The sequence below is a fragment of the Zonotrichia leucophrys genome, chromosome 5 (genome assembly GCF_028769735.1).
Source record: "Zonotrichia leucophrys gambelii isolate GWCS_2022_RI chromosome 5, RI_Zleu_2.0, whole genome shotgun sequence".
In the NCBI taxonomy this organism is placed as follows: Eukaryota; Metazoa; Chordata; class Aves; order Passeriformes; family Passerellidae; genus Zonotrichia; species Zonotrichia leucophrys.
The window spans coordinates 57,750,396-57,772,208 of NC_088175.1; the positions used below are offsets into that span (position 1 = coordinate 57,750,396).

Sequence of the window (21,813 nt, forward strand, 5' to 3'; positions counted from 1 at the left end):
TGAGGCTTTATCCAGATAATGTTGTGTGGGTGCTCTTGCATCCAATTGTTTCTTCATTATTTGAACAGATGATGGCAGCAAAATCAGGAGTTCACTCAAAACATCCTCTTAGAGCCACATCATATCAGTGTCCTAATCAGAGAGTGGGCTCTGCCCTGCTCCAATCAGGGTAATGCCCTCTCAGGGTAAGTAAATTGTTAGTGATTATCTTAATCTGCTTGGAGAAATGCCAGATTTATTCATTTCTGAGTGGAAGGAGCGGGATGGGAGGATGCCACAGCTCTGGGTGTGTGTTTGGGATGTATTGCATTACACAGACTGGAGTCCCACAGGAGCAGTGCTCTGTGCCATGTGTAAATAAATGGGAGGTGTGGATAGCAGAGCATCTGAGGATAAATCAGCCCTTTCACTGCTGAAACCCTTCACAACCCTTTCAGGGCTGTGCAGAGCTTGTCTGGGAGGTGGTGGTGATTTTATAAACTTCAGTGGGTGGCAGCAAATGTCACCAAGATTTTGGGATATTAATTTGTCTGCAAATCCTCACCCATAACTGCTGATAGGTGCTGCAGAGCAAAGAGAGGTTTTGCTGCACAGCAGCCTCTCCACTGCAATCAAACTTCATACCTGAGGACCTAGGTTGGGGGTACAAGACCAGAGGGATGTGGAGGTAGTAGAGCTAGTGCTTATTTATGGGGGTTTTTGAAGGAATTTTGAATGAGCTGGAGATGAGACCTCTTGAGTTCTTTTTGACAAAGAGATTTATTTTTCTTATCTTCTACATATGCAGGAAGGGTGAGTTCAGCTCACATCTTCACTGCATGGCTCAGAAGGTCACAAGACCCTTAGTTACAAGACCTTTTAAGGATTTATTCACCAATAAAACACTGCCAACAAGGATATTTATGTTTTTGACCCAATCCTTAAATATTTCATCTTATGGACTCATGTTACAGTGTAAGCTTAGTCAGTCATGACACACAAACCTACAGTGCTGCACTCTAAACTCCTTGTTTATACCTTTGTAACTACTTTTCTTTTTTCTATATCTTAAACTCTAAAACTCTGGCCTGGAAGGGCAGGGACGGGGTAGCCACAGCTTCTGTGGGCACCCTGTGCCAGGGCCTCACCTCCTTCACAGGGAAGAATGCCTTCCCAATATCTAATTTAGCCCTGCTCTCTGTCAGTTTGAAGCCATTCCCCCTTGTCCTGTCCCTCTAGGTCTTTGTAAAAATTCTCTCTCCACCTTTGCTGTCAGCTCCCTTCAATGAGGGCACCCCAAAGCTTCTCTTCTCCAGGCCGAGCAGCCCCAGCTCTCCCAGACCTTCCCCACAGCACAGGGGCTCCATCCTCTGAGCATCTTGTGGCCTCCTCTGGATCCATTTCCACTGGTCCCTCCTGTGCTGGACACCCCAGGGCTGGGTACATTCTGTTATTGGTTTCTCTGGGTCTGGATTGAAGGCACTTGAGACAGTAATTCATGTTTGGACTCAGGTGTTTGTTATTTCCTATCAGTAAAACAGTCTCACTGCTGTGAGTTCAGCAGCAAGGCACAAAATGGCAACAATCTCTTGTTACAAGGTCTTTTAAGACTAAACTATCCAATTAACAACTAGATTATTTCCCCTTTTAACCCAATAACTGATCCCAAAGAGAATCAGTTGCTAACAGGACAAATCTTATCCCAAATTCTTCCAGAACTGAGCAACAATTCCCACTGGGATTCTCTTGGGATCAAACACCAAATGGAGCCTTAATTCCTGACACCTGTCCCTGATTTCTTGTGTAACTGTGGGCAAGTGAATTGGTCTCTTATTCCATTTTCCATCAGAGGATCAGTCAATGGAGACTTTTCTGCCCAATTACAAAATGCCACCCAAACCCATGGAGAAGAAGGAAGAAGAAGGAGGAAGAAGAAACCCAGGACAACACCCTGTGCCCTCCATCTTCCTTCCATCCACAACATACTAAAAATCCCAAAACCTAAATTTCTCACCAAGTGATACACCTGCACTACTCTCTATAATCTATTTTACACTTTTGTGCATTCCAGTCTATCTTGGAAGTTTAGGAAACTTTCTCTGTGAATGAGGGTCAAAGTCAGTGCTCCCCTGGGGGTCAGGACACCCCAGAGCAGACAGAGAAATATTCCCTGGGTTTCCACATCCTGTCAGTGCTGTCAGCTCTGGATCCCCAGCCAGCAGATGAAGATGTTTGTTTATATTAGAGAACTGTTGTGAGTGCAATTAATAAAGCTGAAAAGTAGTTGAAGAGCTAAATATCATTACATAATGAGACCTCCTTCCCAGTAAATGATGTGAAAAATGATTTCTTGCAAAGAATAACAAATTGCTGTGGCTTTTTACCCTAATTGTAGATGCTTGATTCTAATTTGTTGTTTGTCATTTCCATGTAAATGAAGAGTTTTAGCTATAATTACTGCATTTATGGCAAACAAGATACTATCATTTTCCAATGCTCACGAAGCACTGGCATGTTTAGAAATAGAAGAAATGAATAATTATCCCCCTTGAGCAGCTCCAGGGAGGAGTCTACAAGTCAGAGTATCCAAACAGGTCTTGCACAAAGGCAGCTGATGCAATTTAACTCTCTTCTACATTTGGGGAGCCAACTCAGAAACATGAAGTGACTTTCCCAGAGCACTCAGCAGTGCTTCAGGTGCCCAGATCCCTTTGGACAGCATCTTCTTGTCATCACTCCCACAAAACAAAAGACAGCAGAGCCATCCATCATTTTGGTTGGAACTGAATTTCCTGGTTTGTCCCAGTTATCCCAGTTCAGAGAAGCTTGAAGTGGCTGTCCCTGGATCCCTGGCAGTGTTCCAGGCCAGGTTGGATGGGGCTTGGAGCAACCTGGGATAGTGGAAGTTCCTGGGTGGAACAGGATGCTTAAAATAATAGCATCCTAAAGAACATTTATTTCCAAAAAAACCCATTTTACTGTGATTTATTATTTGTATTATTTTGAGTTGTTACAGTAGGGGATATTTAACTATGAAGGAAGAGGCTCTGACACAAGCAAAAAAACCACAACTGACCTACTAGATATGATCTATTTTATCTTTAATATTCCCATAGCAAGGATGGAAAGTGAAATGAGAGACCAATTTACTTGCCCACAGTTATATAAGAAGTCAGGGACAGGTGTCAGGAACTTTGAGGCTCCATTTGGAGTTTGATCCCAAGAGAATCCCAGTGGGAATTGCTGCCCAGTTCTGGATGCAGGAGGAATGTGGGATAAGACTTGTCCTGTCAGCAGACACAAGCAAGTTCATTTTCCTTTTGTGACTGACACTGGGCAATGCTGCTCTTCCCAAGGATTTGCAGGAAGATGGGTCTCTGTGATATTCAGATCTTATTTTTAGCACCTAATCGATGCTCAGGGCTTTGTGGTTTAATTAGTGGAATAATTGTTGGCTGAAAACACAGTCTAATACCTGTTTTTTCCTTCAAAGGTCAACTCCATCATTTTTGTTTCCAACCATTTAGTCCTTTATTGATCTTTAAGTCATTTCATGGGGAGTGCTGCGTCTTGACAGATGAAATAAAGGCCAAAACTTGAAATAAGAAAAATACATCCTTTTTCTTAAACACAAAAATGGAAAATTCCCCATTTCAGCCCTTGCTACTGGCAAATCCTTCATACAGTGTCCCCAGAAAATGGGATTCTGAAAATTACTTTTGTTCTTTATGGAAGGAAAAAAGCAAACCGGGAATCTTTTCTGATCCTGATTAATATCAGACATAGACTGAAGCACAAAAAGAAATTTTGCAGTGTAGCTGCTGATCCTTTAAAGTAGATAAGGGCATGAGCTCTGCCAGGAGGGCAGGAAGATCTCTGGGGTTTGTATTTAGAGGGGGCTCAATGAGAAATGCCCTCTCCTCTCAGTATTGGGGAGTACCATGTGGCTTCAGCTGGAGATTTGGAAGGTATTTAATCAAATAACTGATGCCTTAAGTTTTGGCTTTCATATTTTCCAGATTCTCCACTGCCTTAGTGTGTGACTCTGAACTTCATATGGAGTGTTAGCAAGTTCCCTCACAGTTCAGTCAGACAAAACAATCCCTTTCCAGCCCCAGAACCAAGGACACCATTCCAGCTTCAGCCCCAAAAAGTGCAAACAGCAGGAAATTGAGGAGAGCAAACTGAGAGGATGGGACTGCATGACCTGGAGCTGGAATTGGACAATTAACCCCAATGTGGAAATGGACCAAAATTTATAAAAGTGTAAAAACTTGTGACTTGGGGTCCATCTTGGGTGTAGCCCTGGCCAGGCTCTTGTACTGCCCAAGGTGAATCCTTTGAAGGCCTTTAAATAAATCCCTCCTTTATTCTTTAAATAAGGAATATTTAAGGAATATTAAATATTCTGCCCAACCTCTGTTCCAGGTAGCCCCTCAAGCCATGATAACAGCCACCACCATTTTGCTGCTGTCCTCCAGCTGAAATGAGGTGCTCTTGGAGCAGAGGGATGTATGAGATGTTCTCCACCTTCAGCTTCTCCACCTTTTCCACCCCTCCCATCACTGCAACCTGACATTTAGTTTTTAATTTGCACAAATCTATCCTGTCTTTGCCAGAGTCTGTTCAGTCTTGTAGCAGACTGTGGGAGAGGCTGCTGGGTTATGGAGTGGAAAACAGGCTTGGAGAAAAATGGGCATTGAAAGATAGCGCAGGACCAAATTCCACCTTGGGGTAAATTTACAGGGTCAAACCCTCCAGCCATCCCTCAAAACCAGCAGTGATTTTAGGGGGATTTGGTGCCAGAAAGAGCTAAAATATTGGCTTGGTGTAGGGACAGAGATCCCCACAGTGTTTGTGGGGCTCAGCTCTGGTGGCTGGGATGGGATGGTGCAGTTTCCCTCCAAGACCTGTTGGTTCCCTCTGATCCCTCCGGGGATTTGGGCAGACTGACAGCACAACACAGAGCCTGCTGCTGGCAGGAGGAAGGATTTCTCTTCCAGGGCCACATCCTCAGCTGCTGTAGTGTCATTTCCTGTACAAATCAGGAAATTAAGGATCTGCAAACGAAGGATCGCAGTGCACCTGGAAGCTTCTCCAAAAATCAGCCAGTAAGGGTTGAGATAATGGAATTTCAGAATGGTTGGGACTGGAGGTGGCCTCAAAAACCCTCTTTGGTCACAGCCCTGTGCAGGGTGGTGGCCAGGGACACCTTCCACCAGCCCAGGTGTCCCCAAGCCCCATCCAACCTGGCCCTGACTGCACTGGCTGGGGAAGGGTGATGTGTCCCCTCAAGGCATTGCCCTGCAACTCTGCACAAGCCATGCCAGTCATTAAATTGGTTGGATTTATATTCTGTTGTATTCTAGTTCTTGATAACTTTGCCACATTTTAACTGTTTGGATCAAGATTTTTTCCATGGTGCTTGTCCCAGACTGTTTAAGAAAACTGTCTGATTCATCACCTGCTCCAGTGGATGAATAATGGGAAGAATAAACCATTAATTAATTTTTTACTGGAGACCTCTGAGGAAAAAAAATTGTGCAGCAAAATTTTAGAATTGAGAGTGCAGGGATCAGAAGAACTCTGGAAGAGGTGTATCAGTGCTCTGGAAAAGCCTGGAAGGATTCTTTCATAGAACGTGGCTCTTCAGCTGATGCTTCTAGGGAGTTCCATTTGGATAGTGGTGTGTAAATAAACAGCACACAAATACCACTTTAAAAAGGTTATTGAAGCTGCAAAGTCAAGGCTCGTGAGTAAAGAAAGATTTTTCATCTTCAGCAGGAGACAGCTTTGATGAGGAACCTCCAGGGAGCGCTCAGAGCCCCTTCAGGGCCTCAAGGGGCTCCAAGAGAGGTGGAGAAGGACTTTGAACATGGGCAGGATGTGACAGGACACAGGGAATGGCTTCACACTGCCAGAGGGCAGGGTTAGATGGGATTTGAGGAGGAATTCTTGGCTGTGAGGGTGCTGAGGCCCTGGCACAGGGTGCCCAGAGCAGCTGTGGCTGCCCCTGGATCCCTGGGAGTGTCCAAGGCCAGGTTGGATGGGGTTTGGAGCAACCTGGGATAGTGGAAGGTGTGGGGGTGGGACAAACCTGTCTTTAAGGTCCCTTTAACCCAGAGCAGTCTGTGTTTCTCTCACAGCTGGTGAATATGAGCATTTCCAGCACACAAGAAGCCCATGAGCTCCCTGTGTTCCTACAGGAGCTGAGCCAGGGCAGGGTGAGGCAGAAGCTCATCCCAGCAGAAGTGTTGCCATTTCCATGAACAAAGTTTGCCTTTCCTCTCCCAGAGCAGACCCAGCTTTTGAACACAGTGTGATCAGTAAATATTTAATCACACAACAAATTGTGCCAGCCAGTTCACAGCAATGTCCTGCTGGTGCCTTTTTGGATAATGGCAGGTTTTGTATCTTGGCTTGGCTTTAGCATCTTGTGCCTGTCTGGGGCCACTGAGGGAGGAACAAATGGTGTGTAGATGTCAATATGTGTTTTGAAGGCCCCACAGAAGAAGTGAGTTCACAGAGAAATGCCAAGGCACAAGGGCAGTGCCTTTGCCAGCCTCAGCAAGGGGCAGATAAAGTGGAAAACGACTTAAAAAGTGCAAGGGAAAAGGAAAAGGAGGAGCCAGACCAAATGCCTTGGGGAAAGGAGTGTCAATAGGGCAGGGAAGGAGTTGGGAAGCCCAATTTGGTTCCTGCTTTCTGGGTGAGTGTGCTGAGTTGTCTCCCCATCTCCATTTCTTTTCCAAGAGATTTGAGGCAGGCTTGCCTTGCAACCATGTCACAGACATCTTTTATGGAAAATCCTTTCCTTAGGATTTTTCCTCCTGAGAAGCTGAGAGGCCTCAGGAACAACATGTAAACAATGGTTATCTGCTGCTGTGGAATGCAACAGGTGCATCTGTGATTGGCCCATGTTGGATGTTTCTAATTAATGGCCAATCACAGTCAGCTGGCTCGGACAGAGAGCTGAGTCACAAACCTTTGTTATCATTCTTTGCTATTCTATTCTTAGCTAGCCTTCTGATGAAACCTTTTCTTCTTTTAGGATAGTTTTAATGTAATATATATCATAAACTAATAAATCAGCCTTCTGAAACATGGAGTCAGATCCTCGTCTCTTCCCTCATCCTAAAACGCCTGTGAACACGGTCACACAACCAGGTTTGGGTTGCAGATGGAGAGGCAGGGAAAAGGGTGTGGATGGTGCAGTTCAGGGACCAGACAGTGCCATGGTAGCTGTTAAAGTTCACTGGGTTAATTCAAAGTTCACCCAAGCAAAATTTTTATCTGAAAACATAAATGGTAATTGTCAGTTTGACATTTGTTTGATTATCCAGCTGTTCAAGCCTTCTCCAGTTGGGCAATTCATGCATCAACATTCCCATCAGGTAGGTGTAGTTGTTCTGGAATTAAAAATATGCTGCCTTCCAGGCAGATGCCATTTTCTTTATTATTTATTTGTGCTAGTAAGTAAATTGAAAATTGTGCTTTTTTAAGGGAAAGGAGCAGATGCACCCTTGTGCCATTAAGTTGTCAGAGCTGAGCAGATGAAGCACGAAGCATTTCTGCAAAATTGTTCTCACAAGTCTCATTTGGGAAAAAACAAAGTTTAACCTGCAAGAGAAAGGGATGAAATCTGTAATGGAACAAGGCAGGTTGCTTGGTATGTACAGACTGATTGAAAGTAATCAATCTTTTCCTTATTTCCTGCACTTTAACCAGCTCTCCTTTGCTGAAAGATGCAGATTTGGAGTAGATATTAAGAAAAAAATTCTTGAATGTGAGGATGGTGAGACAAAGAAGTTGAGGATCCCCCATCCCTGGCCTGGGGGTCGTGGTGGAGAGTTGTTGAAAGGAAAGGTGATGGATGAAGCTCCATCAGTAGCAGGATGGAGTTCTGGAATGAAGCTGTAAGTGCTGGATTTGAAAACCAGGCAACATCTGCAGGGATGAGTGATAATGTGCCATGGAAAACCAGAATTGCTTTAACTGATGATTAAAAAGGAGGATATGATTAAAACAAGCTGATTAGATGAAACCAAAGTGACAAGACAAAGCAGCAGGGCATCCAAGAGGGGAGGGGGAGAGACACAACTGATGGCAGTGGGGCATGAATTATTGATTGAGATCTCCACCAGAAGTCTTAGCATTTTCTTATCTGGGATGGGAGAGAATGAATGAGAAGGGAACAGAATTATTAAGCAGCTTTATCATTGCATTGGAGTGGATAATTAGGCAATTAGGATTACTAAAAGCTGGCAAAGCAAGAGGCCCTGAGGACTTGCACTCCTGATTTCAGAGCAGGGTGGGGAGGGAAGCAGGGAAAAGCCTTTGGTGGGAGATTTGGGGGTGCCTTGGGGTGGGTGAGGGTGAAAGGCAGAGCCAGGCTCTGGCACCCAGCCCCTGTAGCTGCCAGGACAGAGGGGGCACAGGAGACCTGGACCATGAAAAAGAACTTGTCTGGGGATGGGCAGTCCTTGGAACAGCAGCAGGGAGGGAGATCAGGAGTGAAGGCTCAGCGTAAAAATGGATGTGGACCCAAGTGAGGCCAGAGGAGACCACAGAGATGCTCTGAGGGCTGGAGACAGGCTGGGAGAGAGGGAGGTGTTCATCCTGGGGAAGAGAAGGCTCTGGGGAGATCTCAGAGCACTTTCTGATTTTGGGCATCTGTGACGGTGTTCACAGGGGTTTTAGGATGAGGGAAGAGATGAGGATCTGACTCCATGTTTCAGAAGGCTGATTTATTATTTTATGATATATATTACATTAAAAGTATACTAAAAGAATAGAGGAAAAGATTTCATCAGAAGGCTGGCTAAGAATAGAATAGCAAAGAATGATAACAAAGGTTTGTGGCTCGGCTCTCTGTCCGAGCCAGCTGACTGTGATTGGCCATTAATTAGAAACAACCACATGAGACCAATCACAGATGCACCTGTTGCATTCCACAGCAGCAGATAATCATTGTTTACATTTTGTTCCTGAGGCCTCCAGCTTCTCAGGAGGAAAAATCCTAAGGAGAGGATTTTCCATAAAAGATGTCTGCGACAGGCATCCAGTGCCATATACCCTCAGGTGTCACCTGCTGTCCCCTCCTGAGCCTCTGCCTGCATTGCCAGAGCCTGAGATCCCAGAGGGGTTTTGCTCACAGGGAATTGTGAATGTCCCTTTGGGCCAGGTCCCTCCCAAAGGGCCAGGCAGACACCACAGCACACAAATATTCTGACCTCTGCCAATGAGCCTCACTTCTTCAGCACCAGAGCTTCTGAATTATTATAATAATGTGGCTGCACATTTTGAAGGGGAAAGCTGGGTAAAACTGCCTAAAAATAACACATGAATCCATCCTGGGCTGCTCTGAGGCCACTGCCAGACCTGTGTGCTCCTCCTCTGTGCTCCTGACTGGCTTAATCTTAAGCTATATGTTATTTAAAATTAATTTGCAGAGATGCAGACATTACATAAGTCACTGAGGAAATGTCAGATTATGTATGTAATTTGCTGAAGTGCTCCACTGTCATCTTACTTAGCTCCCCATGAAACCAAGGGATCAGAATTAAGCTGAGGCAGAGTTTGGACCAGTCCCAGTCACCATCCTGGAAGTGCTGTGGAAGATGAGCCAGCACTGCAGACACTTGTTGGTAATTCACACCCAGAGAGACTCTTGGAATTTCTTCAGGACATTCAGTGATCAGAGAAAGGAGGAATAAAGGGGACGATGAAAAATACATGGACTAGAGTATTTTTTACTAATTATTTGCTTGCCCTCATTGGCAAGTCACCTGGTGTTCTTGGAGAGAGCTGCATTTTCATGGGAATGTGCCAGCCACAACCTTCCTCTCCCAAAACCAAGCCAGAATATTAATTATGGATTCTGTTGCATAATTAGAGTCTGAAGCCCAGAATTAATTGATGGTAGCTGCTTAGCACAGATATCAATTCTACCTTGGAATAATGCTCTGTCTCCTAGCCACACACAGAGAGGTAAATCACTGGAGCAGTGAGTGCTCAGTTTTGGTGACACAGGGGCTTGTGATCTCCTGCCAGCTGTTAGAACAGTGCAGTGGTGACATGAGAAGTGTTTGTAATTCATGGTAACCCAGTGCTCCCTGACTTGTCCTGGCCTTGGCTGTGACAGCTTGTCTTGGTTTGGAAAGACAGGAGTCTGCTAAGGAAGGCAGGAGCCTCCCCTGAAATGGAGAATGTAAACCCTCCCCACTCCTCTGAATTGCTGTAAATTTTAAATGAAGGGGCTCTCAGGCAAAAATATGGGAGCAGGAAATAACAGTTCTTTAATAGGGAAAAGAAAAAAAAAAAGGATAAAATAAACAATGCAGTGCACTAGAACAACACTGACAGAGTCAGAACCCAACCTGACACCCTGTGGGTCAGGGTGTTGGTGGCAGTCCCACTGGAATTGTGGCTGCAGCCCTCCTGCAGTGTCAGGGGTGGTTCTGCTGGAGCAAGGGGATCTGTAGAGAAGGATGTATTCTTCCTCTGAAGATCCAGTGGAAGAGGCAGCTGCTGTTCCTCTGGGGAATCCAGTGGAGAAGCTGTGCAATTATTCCAGGATCTCCAGATTATATCCAGGTAGGAATGCTTGGCTCCTCCCCCTGGGCTCACATCTCCCAATGGGATGCTGTAGTTCTTATCAGCCATGCAGTGACATTCAATAGCTGTTATCAGCAGATGTCCCCTCCCAAGGGAGGTGTGATTGTGGTCACTCAGAGAGATAAAGCAAACTGCCCACTGACAAAAGATAACTGCCATACAGATGGTAATGGAAAACATCTTGCATTGCAATCTTCAACACAGCTCCACTCTCTGCTCCTTCCCAGTGCAGTCCTGCCAGGACATTGAGGGGTTTCTGACCTCCTGCCTGAATCTCATTAATTTAGGGCCATTATTTTCCTCTAGCAGAGGTCAGAGGCTGTGGCTGCATTAGAGCATCCCCTGGAGAGGCACCTGGTCAGGGAGAATCACCTTGGGTTGTTTTTTCTGTGGCCTGGGTTGATTTCCAAAGGCACCTCAAAGCTGAAAGCAAGGCTAGGTTTAATAACAAATGTGTAACAGCAAATAAAGATTTGTACTATGGAGCTGCTGGGTGCTGCTGTCGCTTGGTGGAGCAGAGGGGAACAAAGCCAGCATCTGTGTTCATTAAAAATAGGTAATGGAATATTCTTAGCTCAGCCCTGCCTCTGCCTTGGCAGAAATACTCTGGAGTTAATTGCTGCTGTTGTTCAGCTGCAGCAAAGTGGGTCAGCTATTGGTGAGATCACTGATCCCATGGAATTGTTGGGAGAGGTGTAAAAATAGGCTTTGTGCTGTGCTCAGCTGGGGTTTGGGCCAGCTGAGCCCTGCAGGTGCAGGTGGGGATGCTGTCCCCAGCCCTGTGGGTCTGAGCCACTGTCACCACTCCTGGCAGTGTCACACCTGGAAACCCAGCCCAGGGCAGCCAGGGGTGTCCTTCCTCTCTGGGATTCCACTGGGAATCCACCCTCAAGCTCCACCAGGGGAAATACAGGTTGGATATCAGGAAAAAGAAAGGGTGACAAAGTTCTGGAATGGCTGCCCAGGGAGGTGGTGCAGTCCCCATCCCTGGGTGTGTTTAACAAAGCCTGGATGTGGCACTGGGTGCCAGGGCTGAGTTGAGGTGTTGGAGCGGGGCTGGGCTGGACTCAATGATTTTGAAGGTCTCTTCCAACCCAGGCATTCTGTAAATTCTGTGAATTCTGTGATTCTGTGAATCCAGGGCATGCAGGCTTGGGCTGGCAGAGGAGGATTGTGGTGGCATCTTCATAAACTGAGTTCTGTATGACTTAGCCTATGCAGGCCAGGACTAATGGTGGGAAGAGCTGATAAAACAAGACCTCATGTCCTCTTTTAGTGCTGTGTGTGTCCCTCTCCTGGATAATTCATCTTTTTTTCTCAGCTCCCCATCAGAGATAAGCACACCTGTGCCTCCTTCACAGGTGTTCACCTTTAGCTAATTTGGGATCCTTCTGTTAGGTGTTATCCTTCTGAAGGTGTTATGTTGCTAACACTTCAAAGGGAGTATTCAAATGGCTTTGAACTTGTGTTGCATCTGAGACATAAAATATCCATTTGCTGCTGGCCCTCCTGTCCTCTCTCCCCACTTACAGAAAGGCTCCTTTCAGGAAGATGCTCTGAGTGATGCAGACACTGATGTTGCTAATTCAAGCTTTGCACAGACATTTTATAACAAAGCAGGCTTGGAGATCAGGTCTAAATCCATAAACTTTGTGTTACATTTGGGATTTAACATGCCCTGGAAGAAATATCCCTCAAAAGGACATTGCTGCATCCAAGAGTCCCCTGTGCCTTTAGCATTGTCCTCCTGGAGAGATGAGAATCCTTGAAAAAACACACTTGCTGAGCCCCCAAAAACCCCAGTATTTAACTGGCTTTTGCCTGTTACCTATGAGCAGGAATTTGTTAAAATCCTGGTGGATCCTTGTGGGCATTTTGCCCTTGTTGCAGTGCAGACACACCCAGAGCCCTGTGCTGTTTGTGACCCCTGCACCCACTGCTGAGCCCTTGCAGCTCTTTGAGATCACTGAATATTCCATCCCAAAGCACCTGCCATTACAAAATTTTAATTCTCAGCTGTCATATTTCATATTTTATTTACCTGTCAGGAGAAGAAAGTCGCAGTGCTGGCAGTGCAGCACAAATGTGCTTGGGTTGGTGATTCAGCCCCTCCAGTGCCATCCCAGCCCTCTGGAGGCTTCCCAGAGCAGGCAGGGGCTATTCCAGAAAAGCAGGGCAATAAAAGGCAGTGAAAAATACATTTTTAGCCATCATTACAGGCTATACAAAATACAGGGCAGAATATCCACATAGAGGAGGCCAGGGGAAGGAAATAACTGCACTGAAAGGTTTTCTCCTGGTCAGACACCCTGGTGTGTGTATGAGAAGTGATGGTCAAAAACCCACAGCCTGAAATACTGGTTTTTATTTTCATTTTTAAATCACTCTGAAGATGGGAATTGCTCAGCCAAAGGTGAGTTGCTTGCCTGCCAACTCCAAGAGTTTCTTGTGTTGATTTGCTGCATTTGCTTTTTCCTCACGAATGAGGAAATAGGAAATCTAATGTTCAGCCTTATCAGCTTGTCAATTGAATTGCTGTCTATTTTAATGTTATCGCTGTCATTTGTTACTAATTAATAGAAGCAACATGATTGCAGCTTTTATTTTTGCTTATTTTTTCAGTGAGAAGCTGGATGGAGAAGCTGAAAGATAAGGTAGGAGGCTCAGTGTTTCAGTTCCTTTCAAAGCAAAACCACTTTTACTTGCAGGAATAAATAAATTCTTGTCAGTGCAGTTCTTTATCTCCATACAGACAGTTGAGAAAGGGCTTAAAATTTTTTACTGGGAGGCAAATGAGCCAGGTGCTGCTGGTATAGAGTGGTGTGAATGCATAAAAAAGTCCCTGATGGGTTGTAACTAAGGGCAGGAGGGGCAGAAGTGTTTGATTGATTTCTCTGCACCAGAAAATGACCTTGTCTGATAACCCAAGTTGCTTTTTTTTTATTTCCCCTTAACTTATCCTAGAATAGTTTTGGTGGGAAAGGACCTTTGGAGGTCCATCTAGCCCAGCCCCTCTGCACTGAGCAGGGATATCTTCACCAGACAGGTGTTTAGGACCTGTCCAGCCTGACCTGGAATATTTCCAGGGACCCCAAGGTAAAGAACTTAGTTCCACCCCCTTTCTCTACGTGCTGAGCTCAGCTCTGGATCCAAATCAAGAGGTGCTGCTCTCTGGTGAGAGGCTGCCTGCCATGCCAGTGCCTCTGCATGAGGCCTTTCCACCTCCACGTGCTGCAAATCCCTGCAAGGAGGATGATCAAACGCAGCAAAGCTGATAAACAAGGTACCAGACCCTGATCTTTCCTCCCTGGCATCCCAGGGGCTGCTCCATGCATCCAGGAGCTGTGCAGCCACAGGCACTGATGGCTTTTTAGGCTCTGCTGCCCTGGAGCAAATATTGACATTTCAGAATGGTTGTGAAGCTTTCCAAGTGTTGTGTTGCTGGCAGCAGAGCCATGAAGCTGGAAATGAGGTGACAGCAAGAACATTTTGTGACTCAACAGGCCTTGGAGATTCTTGAAGAGGGTCAGAGTCAGTAGAAACAAAAGCCATCACAGGGAGTGGGAGCGATGTCTGCAAAGCCATCCCTGAGCTCAGGCAGACTCACCCAGCCAGCCCAGCCCTGCCTCTGCTCCACACCAAATTCCAGCAGCACTTTCACCATTTACCATCAGGTCAGAGCAGAGAATCAGGGCCTGGGTGTGTGTTCTTGTCTTGGTTTGGAAAGACAGGAGTCTGCTAAGGAAGGCAGGAGCCTCCCCTGAAATGGAGAATGTAAACCCTCCCCACTCCTCTGAACTGCTATAAATTTTAAATGAAGGGGCTCTCAGGCAAAAATATGGGAGCAGGAAATAACAGTTCTTTAATAGGGAAAAGAAAATAAAAGGATAAAATAAGCAATGCAATACACTAGAACAACACTGACAGAGTCAGAACCCAGCCTGACACCCTGTGGGTCAGGGTGTTGGCAGCAGTCCCATTGGAATTGTGGCTCAGCCCTCCTGCAGTGTCAGGGGTGGTTCTGTTGGAGCAGGGATCCTGTAGAGAAGGATGTATTCTCTCTCTGAAGATCCAGTGGGAGAAGAGGCATCTGCTGTTCCTCTGGGGAATCCAGTGGAGAAGCCGTGCTGGTGTCTCAAAAACCTCAGGATTATATCTGGGTAGGAATGCTTGGCTCCTCCCTCTGGGCTCACATCTCCCAATGGGATGCTGTAGTTCTTATCAGCCATGCAGTGACATTCAATAGCTGTTATCAGCAATGTCCCCTGAGGGAGGTGTGAATGTGGTCACTCAAAGAGAGAGATAAAGCAAACTGCCCACTGACAAAAGATAATCTGCCATGCAGATGGTAATGGAAAACATCTTGCCTTGCAACCTGGAGCAGTTCTGCAGGACTGGGGGTGGGAGGGTTTCACTGGGCTCCTGCCCAGCCCTGCTGAGTTGCCTTTCTGCCTGCACTAGGAAGGAGGCAAGTCTAGAGCCAGTCTAGAGCCTCCTTGGCCTGGGATTCATCCAGAGCAGATGCTGAAAGGACAGAGAATGGTTTTCCCAGCCAAGGTAAAGAGCAGCTGAGGCTGGCTGTGTGCCTGGAGGGGTTGCAGCATGCACAGGGCACTGCTCATGCCAGCACGGGGCACAGCACAGCTTGGGGACATCAGTGGCTTCTCCCTGAAGCTGTTGCTTGTCTTTCCTCTTGTCACCTTGTTGGCCACCTCTGTCCTTCCCTGTTGCATGTTCCTGTCTCCAGCAGAGCCCTGCAGAGCCTGAACCTCGTGCAGGCAGAGCCTGGGCTGTGGCAGTGCCCAGCTATCACCAGCCAGGGGCTGTGCACAAATCACAAATGGGATGGGACTGCAGGGAACAGCCTTGAGCTGTTCGATTTTCCAGTATCAACTTTATTACAATGTTTTGACAATGGGAAGATGACATCAGCAGACCAAGAACTTAATGTTACAACTTACTTTAAAAGTTTTTCGACCAATTACACAAAGCAAAAGCATTATGACAGTAGTTCTATCCAACCACTACAAGCACACGTACCTTTGTTTAAACAATGCTTGCTTATTTTGAATACAATACCTGCTTGTAAGCCTTAAAAGAAAATGCACAGAGCTCCATTATTAAGCTTAAAACTTCCTAATATCTCACTAGATAAAATTTTCTGCAGCTGAGGGAGTTATTCTAGACAAGTGTTAATACACAAACCATTGTTCTATTTGTCCTTGCTTTTCTACATTTTGCATATTTTTTCTGCTGACCAATCTCATGCTGCTGCTTAGCTCTAATCACAGTTCTGCTGTCCCTGAGGCCTGCCTTTTGCAGCTTTTCCAAAACCCTCTGGTTTTATGGATTCCCACACCCAGCACAAGCACTGCTGTCACTGAGGATCCACTGGTGTCCATTTCCACTCACTCCTGAGCCACTCCCTCCTTTGGGATTTTTCACCTGCCTCACATTTTTCCTTAGAAAAGCCCAACAAAAAACACTCCCAACCAGTTGCTGGTGTCACAAATCACTTGCAAATAAACCTGTTGACCCTATTCCCTCCTCTTCCTAATTGACTTTATCAGCACCACTCTGTGTGTGCCTCTCATTTGCCCCATCCCCTGTTTTATAATCCCTCTACCCAGACAAGGATTCCAGCACATCTCTGAGAGAAATGTCCTTCCCTGTCCCTCAGGTGTGGCTGTGAGACCAGGAGCACAGGTCAGGGACTGATTTATGTCTGGTTTCCTGCAGTCACTGTGTAAATGCTGCATTTGGTGGGGCAAATAATGGACACGGAGTTCCTCTCAAGTTCTCTTGCTGTTATCTCAAAGCCCAGCAGGGCCAGGAAGGTCCTGGGCATGGATTGGGTGTATTAAAAGCTAAAGAAGCCACATCTTCTTTCCCATAAAGGGGTGAAAATGTGGCTTTGGCCTGTGAAATGGGGTTTTCTGTCAAGAAACTGCAGTAGCCCTCAGACGTTGGGCTGCAAGACACAGAAGGGATGGATTTGCATCACATCACAGGTTTTTGGGGTATAAAACACTGATCTGGGGGCTGGGGGAAACCTGTAAAAGGCCACGGGCTGGTCAGGTGTGATAAAGGCTCACAGACAGGCTGAGGAGCTCATTGTGATTTCTGACATGGAAACTCAGCTGGGCAGCAGCTCAGAGCCATTTGCAGCCTCCCCTCACTGCCCCTGCCAGCAGCAAAGTTCCAGAAATAGAAAACCCCACGCTGCACTAATTAGGTCACCCAATTAAGGCACCTTAATTGCCTCACAGAGACACAGCCTTCAGCTGTGTCCTTTTTTGGGAGCTGGGCTCAGGCTGCAGCCCCTTCCCAGCACCTGAGCTGAGCAGGGCTGGCTCTTCTGGGAGGGGGTTCAGGGAATCTGAACGATACAGCTGAAAATCCCTCAGGCTTTGGGATCCACACACAGAGGAGCTTTTGCTGTTTAAAGCACTGAGTAGGATCTGGGGGGGCTTGGGGAGCAAACCAGCCCTCCCTGGGGGAGGAGGGAGCAGCCCCCGATGGGGATCCATAGAAAAGGACCTGGTGCTGCTCTAAGCCAAAAATCTAATCTAATCTAAAATTCTTATCCAAAAATCTAATCTAATCTAAAATTCTAATCCAAACTCTGACCCAAACCCTGATCCAATTCCAGTCCAAACCCTGATCCAATTCCAATCCAAACCCCAATCCAAACCTGACCCAAACCCTGATCCAATTCCAATCAAATTCCAATCTGAACCTGACCCAAACCCTGATCCAAACATGACCCAAACCCTGATCCAATTCCAATCCAAACCTGACCCAAACCCTGATCCAATTCCAATCCAAGCCCTGACCCAAGCCCTGATACAAACCCTGATCCAATTGGTGCCTGCCCCAGATCAAAGCAGTTATTTTCATTCTCCAGGTAAGTGTACAAGGCAGGCTAGTGCACCTGAACAGCTTCTTTAATTTTTTTTTTTTTTATTTCCTCCCACTCAGTGGATTTTGGAAGATAAGTAATTATGGTGTGTGTGCTGTGTTGTATTTTGAGAGCACAGGTGAAGGCAGGTGGTTGTAAGCAATGGGCTGAGCCTTGCTGGGAGCTGTCTGATAGTCCTCACAATTGGTGCCTGTATCCCTTGGCAGATGTAAAATCAATTATTGGAGGGTGTAGCAGGCAGAGAGTGAAGCTGAACCTGCCTCCCTTGCAACACTGAGCCCACCTGCCCAAATTAGGTGAGGACTCTGAGACAATACTTTAAAACTTAGGTTCCTTTTCATTTAAAGCAGTAAAATATAAAATAGCAAGAACTTGGGAATATTTTCCTAAGGATTTAGAGGATTTAGATGTGTAATTTTAGATTAGCCATGCTGACTGTATTTTTTGTTTTAATGGGCAGTGCAAACACACTGATCGCAGTGATTGAATTAGGGCTGGTTAATTTTGCTGGGCTCCCCTTAAGGCCACCTGAGGGTGTGAGTGCCTTCCCTCTGTGTCACCATCCTGCTGCCATGCAGGGGACCCCTTCCCATGTGTGAAAAACACTAATCACTTGTTTTTAAATTTTTAAAAGTTTAATAATAATAAAATGGTTCTAAAATAGCAATATAATTAGAGTGATAATAATTTGGACAATTTGGATTAGGACAATATGAGACAATAGAAACAAAGAGTTATGGACGTCTAGGTACCTTTTCTGGGCCAAATAAGCCTGAAAAAGGACACACATTAAAAGAGGATTAATCCTTAAATACAACAGCCTGTTGCATATTCATACACCTCATCCATGATGCATAAATTCCATTCAAACACAGGATTCTGTCTGGTCAGTGTCAGCTTCTTCCTCTTAATCCTGACGGCATCTTCAGGACTGAGCAAGGCAGGAAGAAGTTAATTTCTCCTGATAATGGAGCAATAAATTCTCTTTCTCTGAAAGATTTAGGTGTCCTGTGGCTGCTATCTCACTGCAAGTCCCTTCTTTAAAAAAAGTATCTTACATAGCATAGTTTCTATTTTAACCTTATGTTATAACCCCAAACTATATTTAACACACTGCTTGAGAAAATTAACACAGCATAACTTTCTAACATAACACATAAAATATTCATTTTAATATTTGTGAAAAGCCAACCATAAAATACACATGTTTCACACCGTGCAAAGCCAAAGTGTTTGGCTCAAACATTTTGAGTACAAAGCCGAGAAGACCTTGAGATCAACTTCCTTTGGCAGCCAAGGTTTTCCTTCAAAACAAAAAAACACTCCCAACCAGTTGCTGGTGTCGCAAATCACTTGCAAATAATTGGCCCCATTCCCTCCTCTTCCTAATTGAGTTTATCAGCACCAGTCTGTGTGCCCCTCTCGTTTGCCCCATCCTCTGTTTTAGAATCCCTCCACCCAGACAAGGATTCCGGCACACAGTAGCCCATCTCTGAGAGAAATGTCCCTCTCCTAAAGGCAGGCAGGGTGTCAGCAGTAAATATCTGTCAGGAAAATCTGAGTTGTGCTGGTGACCAACTGGCTCCTGGAGTGGGGAATCATCTCATGCAGGCAGGTGATGGGGGCTCAAATCCAGTAAACTCTGAGGAAATCACCATAGGGATGAATTGCATTCTTGGCTGGTGAAAATGGCTCTGGAAGGATGGGTTTGGGAGTGATGCTCTGCTCCTCTCTCCTCCATTTAGGCAGGATACATGTCAGGGATGCTGGTTCCTGTGGGAGTTGGAATAGCTGGAGCTCTCTTCATCCTGGGAGCACTCTACAGCATCAAGATGATGAATCGCCGGAGGAGAAACGGCTCCAAGCGGCACAAAAGGAAGGTATGGAGTGTGAAAAACGCCAGTCACTTGTTTTTAAAATTTTAAAAGTTTAATAGTAATAAAATGGTTATACAAAAATAGTAATACAATTAGAGTTATAATAATGTGGACAATTTGAATTAGGACAATATGAGACAACAAATACAAAGAGTTACAGACGTCCAGGTACCTTTTTCTGAGCAGCATGAGCCTGAAAAAGGACCCATGTTAACATAGGATTAACCCTTAAAAACAACAGCCTGTTGCATAGTCATACACTTCATACATGATGCATAAATTCCATTCAAACACAGGATTCTGCCTGGTCAGTGTCAGCTTCTTCCTCTGAATCCTGACAGCGCCTTTGAGGCGGGAAGAAGTTCATTTTTTCTGATAAGAGAGCAATAAATTCTTTTTCTCTGAAAGATTCAGGTATCCTGTGGCTGCTATCTCGCTGCAAGTCCTTTCTTTAAAGAAAGTATCTTACAAAGCATCATTTCTATTTTAACAATTTTTGTAACCTAAAACTATATTTAACACAGTACTTAAGAGAATTAATACAGCATTACTTTCTAGCACAACACATCTAATATTCATTTTAAAATTTGCAAAAAGCCAATCATAAAATACATGTATTTTTCACATGGAGACTGCCAGGGGAAGGTATGGAAACTGCCAAGGGAAGGTATGGAAACTCTGAACCCTCCTGGCTGGAAATCACACAGCCTGGCTGGGGTCTGTCTGAGCTGGGGCACCTCGGTTACGGGATGGAGGCACCTGAATTCTCTCCTTTTGGTTCCTTTTTGCCGCTCTCTGATGTTTGTTCTCCTCCCCCAGCAGCGGGAATTTAACAGCATGCAGGACCGAGTGATGCTCCTGGCCGACAGCTCTGAAGATGAATTTTGAGTGGAACTGCAGTGCCCTTGGGAGGGAGAGCCCGTGACTTTCCAGAGGAGGGAGAGAGGGGGAGGAGAAGAACGAGCGACTTCTGTGCTGCTGCAGCGCTGCTCCCTCGGCTGCCCCGGGCAGGGGTGCGTCCCCAGCCCAGTGACAATGACAATGCTATGCTCTACGTGTGCCACCCGTGGTGTTTGTTTTGATACAGTAGTGGAGATCTCACACTCCCTCATTCAGAGCCACAGCTGGAGCTGATCCGTGTGGATGATTATTTTCCTCTTGCCCTGGTGTACTGTTTTGGTCCTGGCTGGCAGTAATCTAATCATAACAATAGCTCTCACCCATCCCAGGAATGGAAATCTTTACTGTGAATGACTTCTGTCCAATTCATTTTAAATGTTACATTACCTGAGCTAGAGATCCTTAGTGCTAAGATTAGCTGCTCTGCTTAATTAATGAGTTGTAAGCCTGGCCTGTACCCCTGGCTGCCCGAGAAGTGCCCATGTACAGGGTTCTTGATACAGTTTGAAGCACATTTCTGCCCTTGGGTGCCCCCACTCTCACCCCTTTCTTCCTTCAGCTCTGCTCCACACTGCTTGGAGACACACAGGAATGGCCTCAGCATTGATTCCACCTCAAAATTCCCTGTCCATGTCCAACCAGCACTGTCTGTTACAGCACAATAAATACCAGCACTCATCTACTGATGGCTGCTCTTGCCTTTGCATCTCTTGGCTTTTGCTCAGTGTGCAAGGAAGTGAGAGGAGGCAGGTCAGAGACTTCCCCAGCTTCTGCCTCCTCTTGGAAGGACACCAGCTCCAGGTCCTTCTCTTTCCAAGGCTGCATTCCCATAGGGATGAGAGTGGAGCCTCGGAACTCCTTTACCCCACTGGAAAATGCATTTTCAGCCCCTGAAAGCTGCGTGAACAGCAGCACCTTTGGGGGATCTGCATGGGTCTTGTCTCACAGCATCACAGAATGGTTTGGGTTGGAAGGGACTTTCAAGGCACCTGGTTCCAACCCTGACACCTTCCACTATCCCAGGTTGCTCCAAGCCTCATCCAGTCTGGCCTGGAAAACTTCCAGGGATGGGGCAGCCACGGATTCCCTGGGCCACTGGTGTCCAAACCATGGAATTCAGAAAGGCTCTAAAGCTTGGGGAGCAGGTGGAGTCACTGTTGAGGGGTTTGTGGCTAACAGTGGGAAAACAGCAAGAGCTGCAGAGATGTCAGCTCTGGGGGGTGAGATGGGAACCCCTGGTGTGGGGAGAAAGGTGAATCCATGGCACAGATGGGTGCAGGGGGTTGTGGAGGTGCCCTCTGAGTACTGAGGGATGCAGTGCTTGAGGTGTCACAGGCATTGAGCAGGGGAGAATAATGTAGCTTTGCCCAGAAATGCTATCAAAATAACCAGGAAAAGGCTGCACTGTTGGGCTCTGCTTCCCACTGTGAAATTACTTCAATCTGACATACAAAATATCCATGTTCCTGAGGTAGGAATCCATGTTCCTAAGGGGGGAATCCATGTTTCTGAGGGGGA

The 21,813-nt window shown here is 46.0% G+C and overlaps 1 protein-coding gene across 3 annotated transcripts in view; it reads left to right on the top strand.

Annotated features, from left to right (window-relative positions):
- The window catches only part of ARMH4 (armadillo like helical domain containing 4), a 62,843-nt gene extending 41,866 nt beyond the window's left edge, over window positions 1-20,977 (top strand). For 2 of the 3 annotated variants that reach the window (XM_064715848.1, XM_064715849.1), the window contains exons 6-8: window positions 13,219-13,250; window positions 19,264-19,398; window positions 20,215-20,977. In XM_064715848.1, the coding sequence (XP_064571918.1) occupies window positions 13,219-13,250; window positions 19,264-19,398; window positions 20,215-20,283 (236 nt within the window). In that variant the 3' untranslated portion in view covers window positions 20,284-20,977. The remainder of the gene's footprint in view (window positions 1-13,218; window positions 13,251-19,263; window positions 19,399-20,214) is intronic. The other variant, XM_064715851.1, reaches the window with a different exon arrangement.
- Window positions 20,978-21,813: the final 836 nt, after the last annotated feature.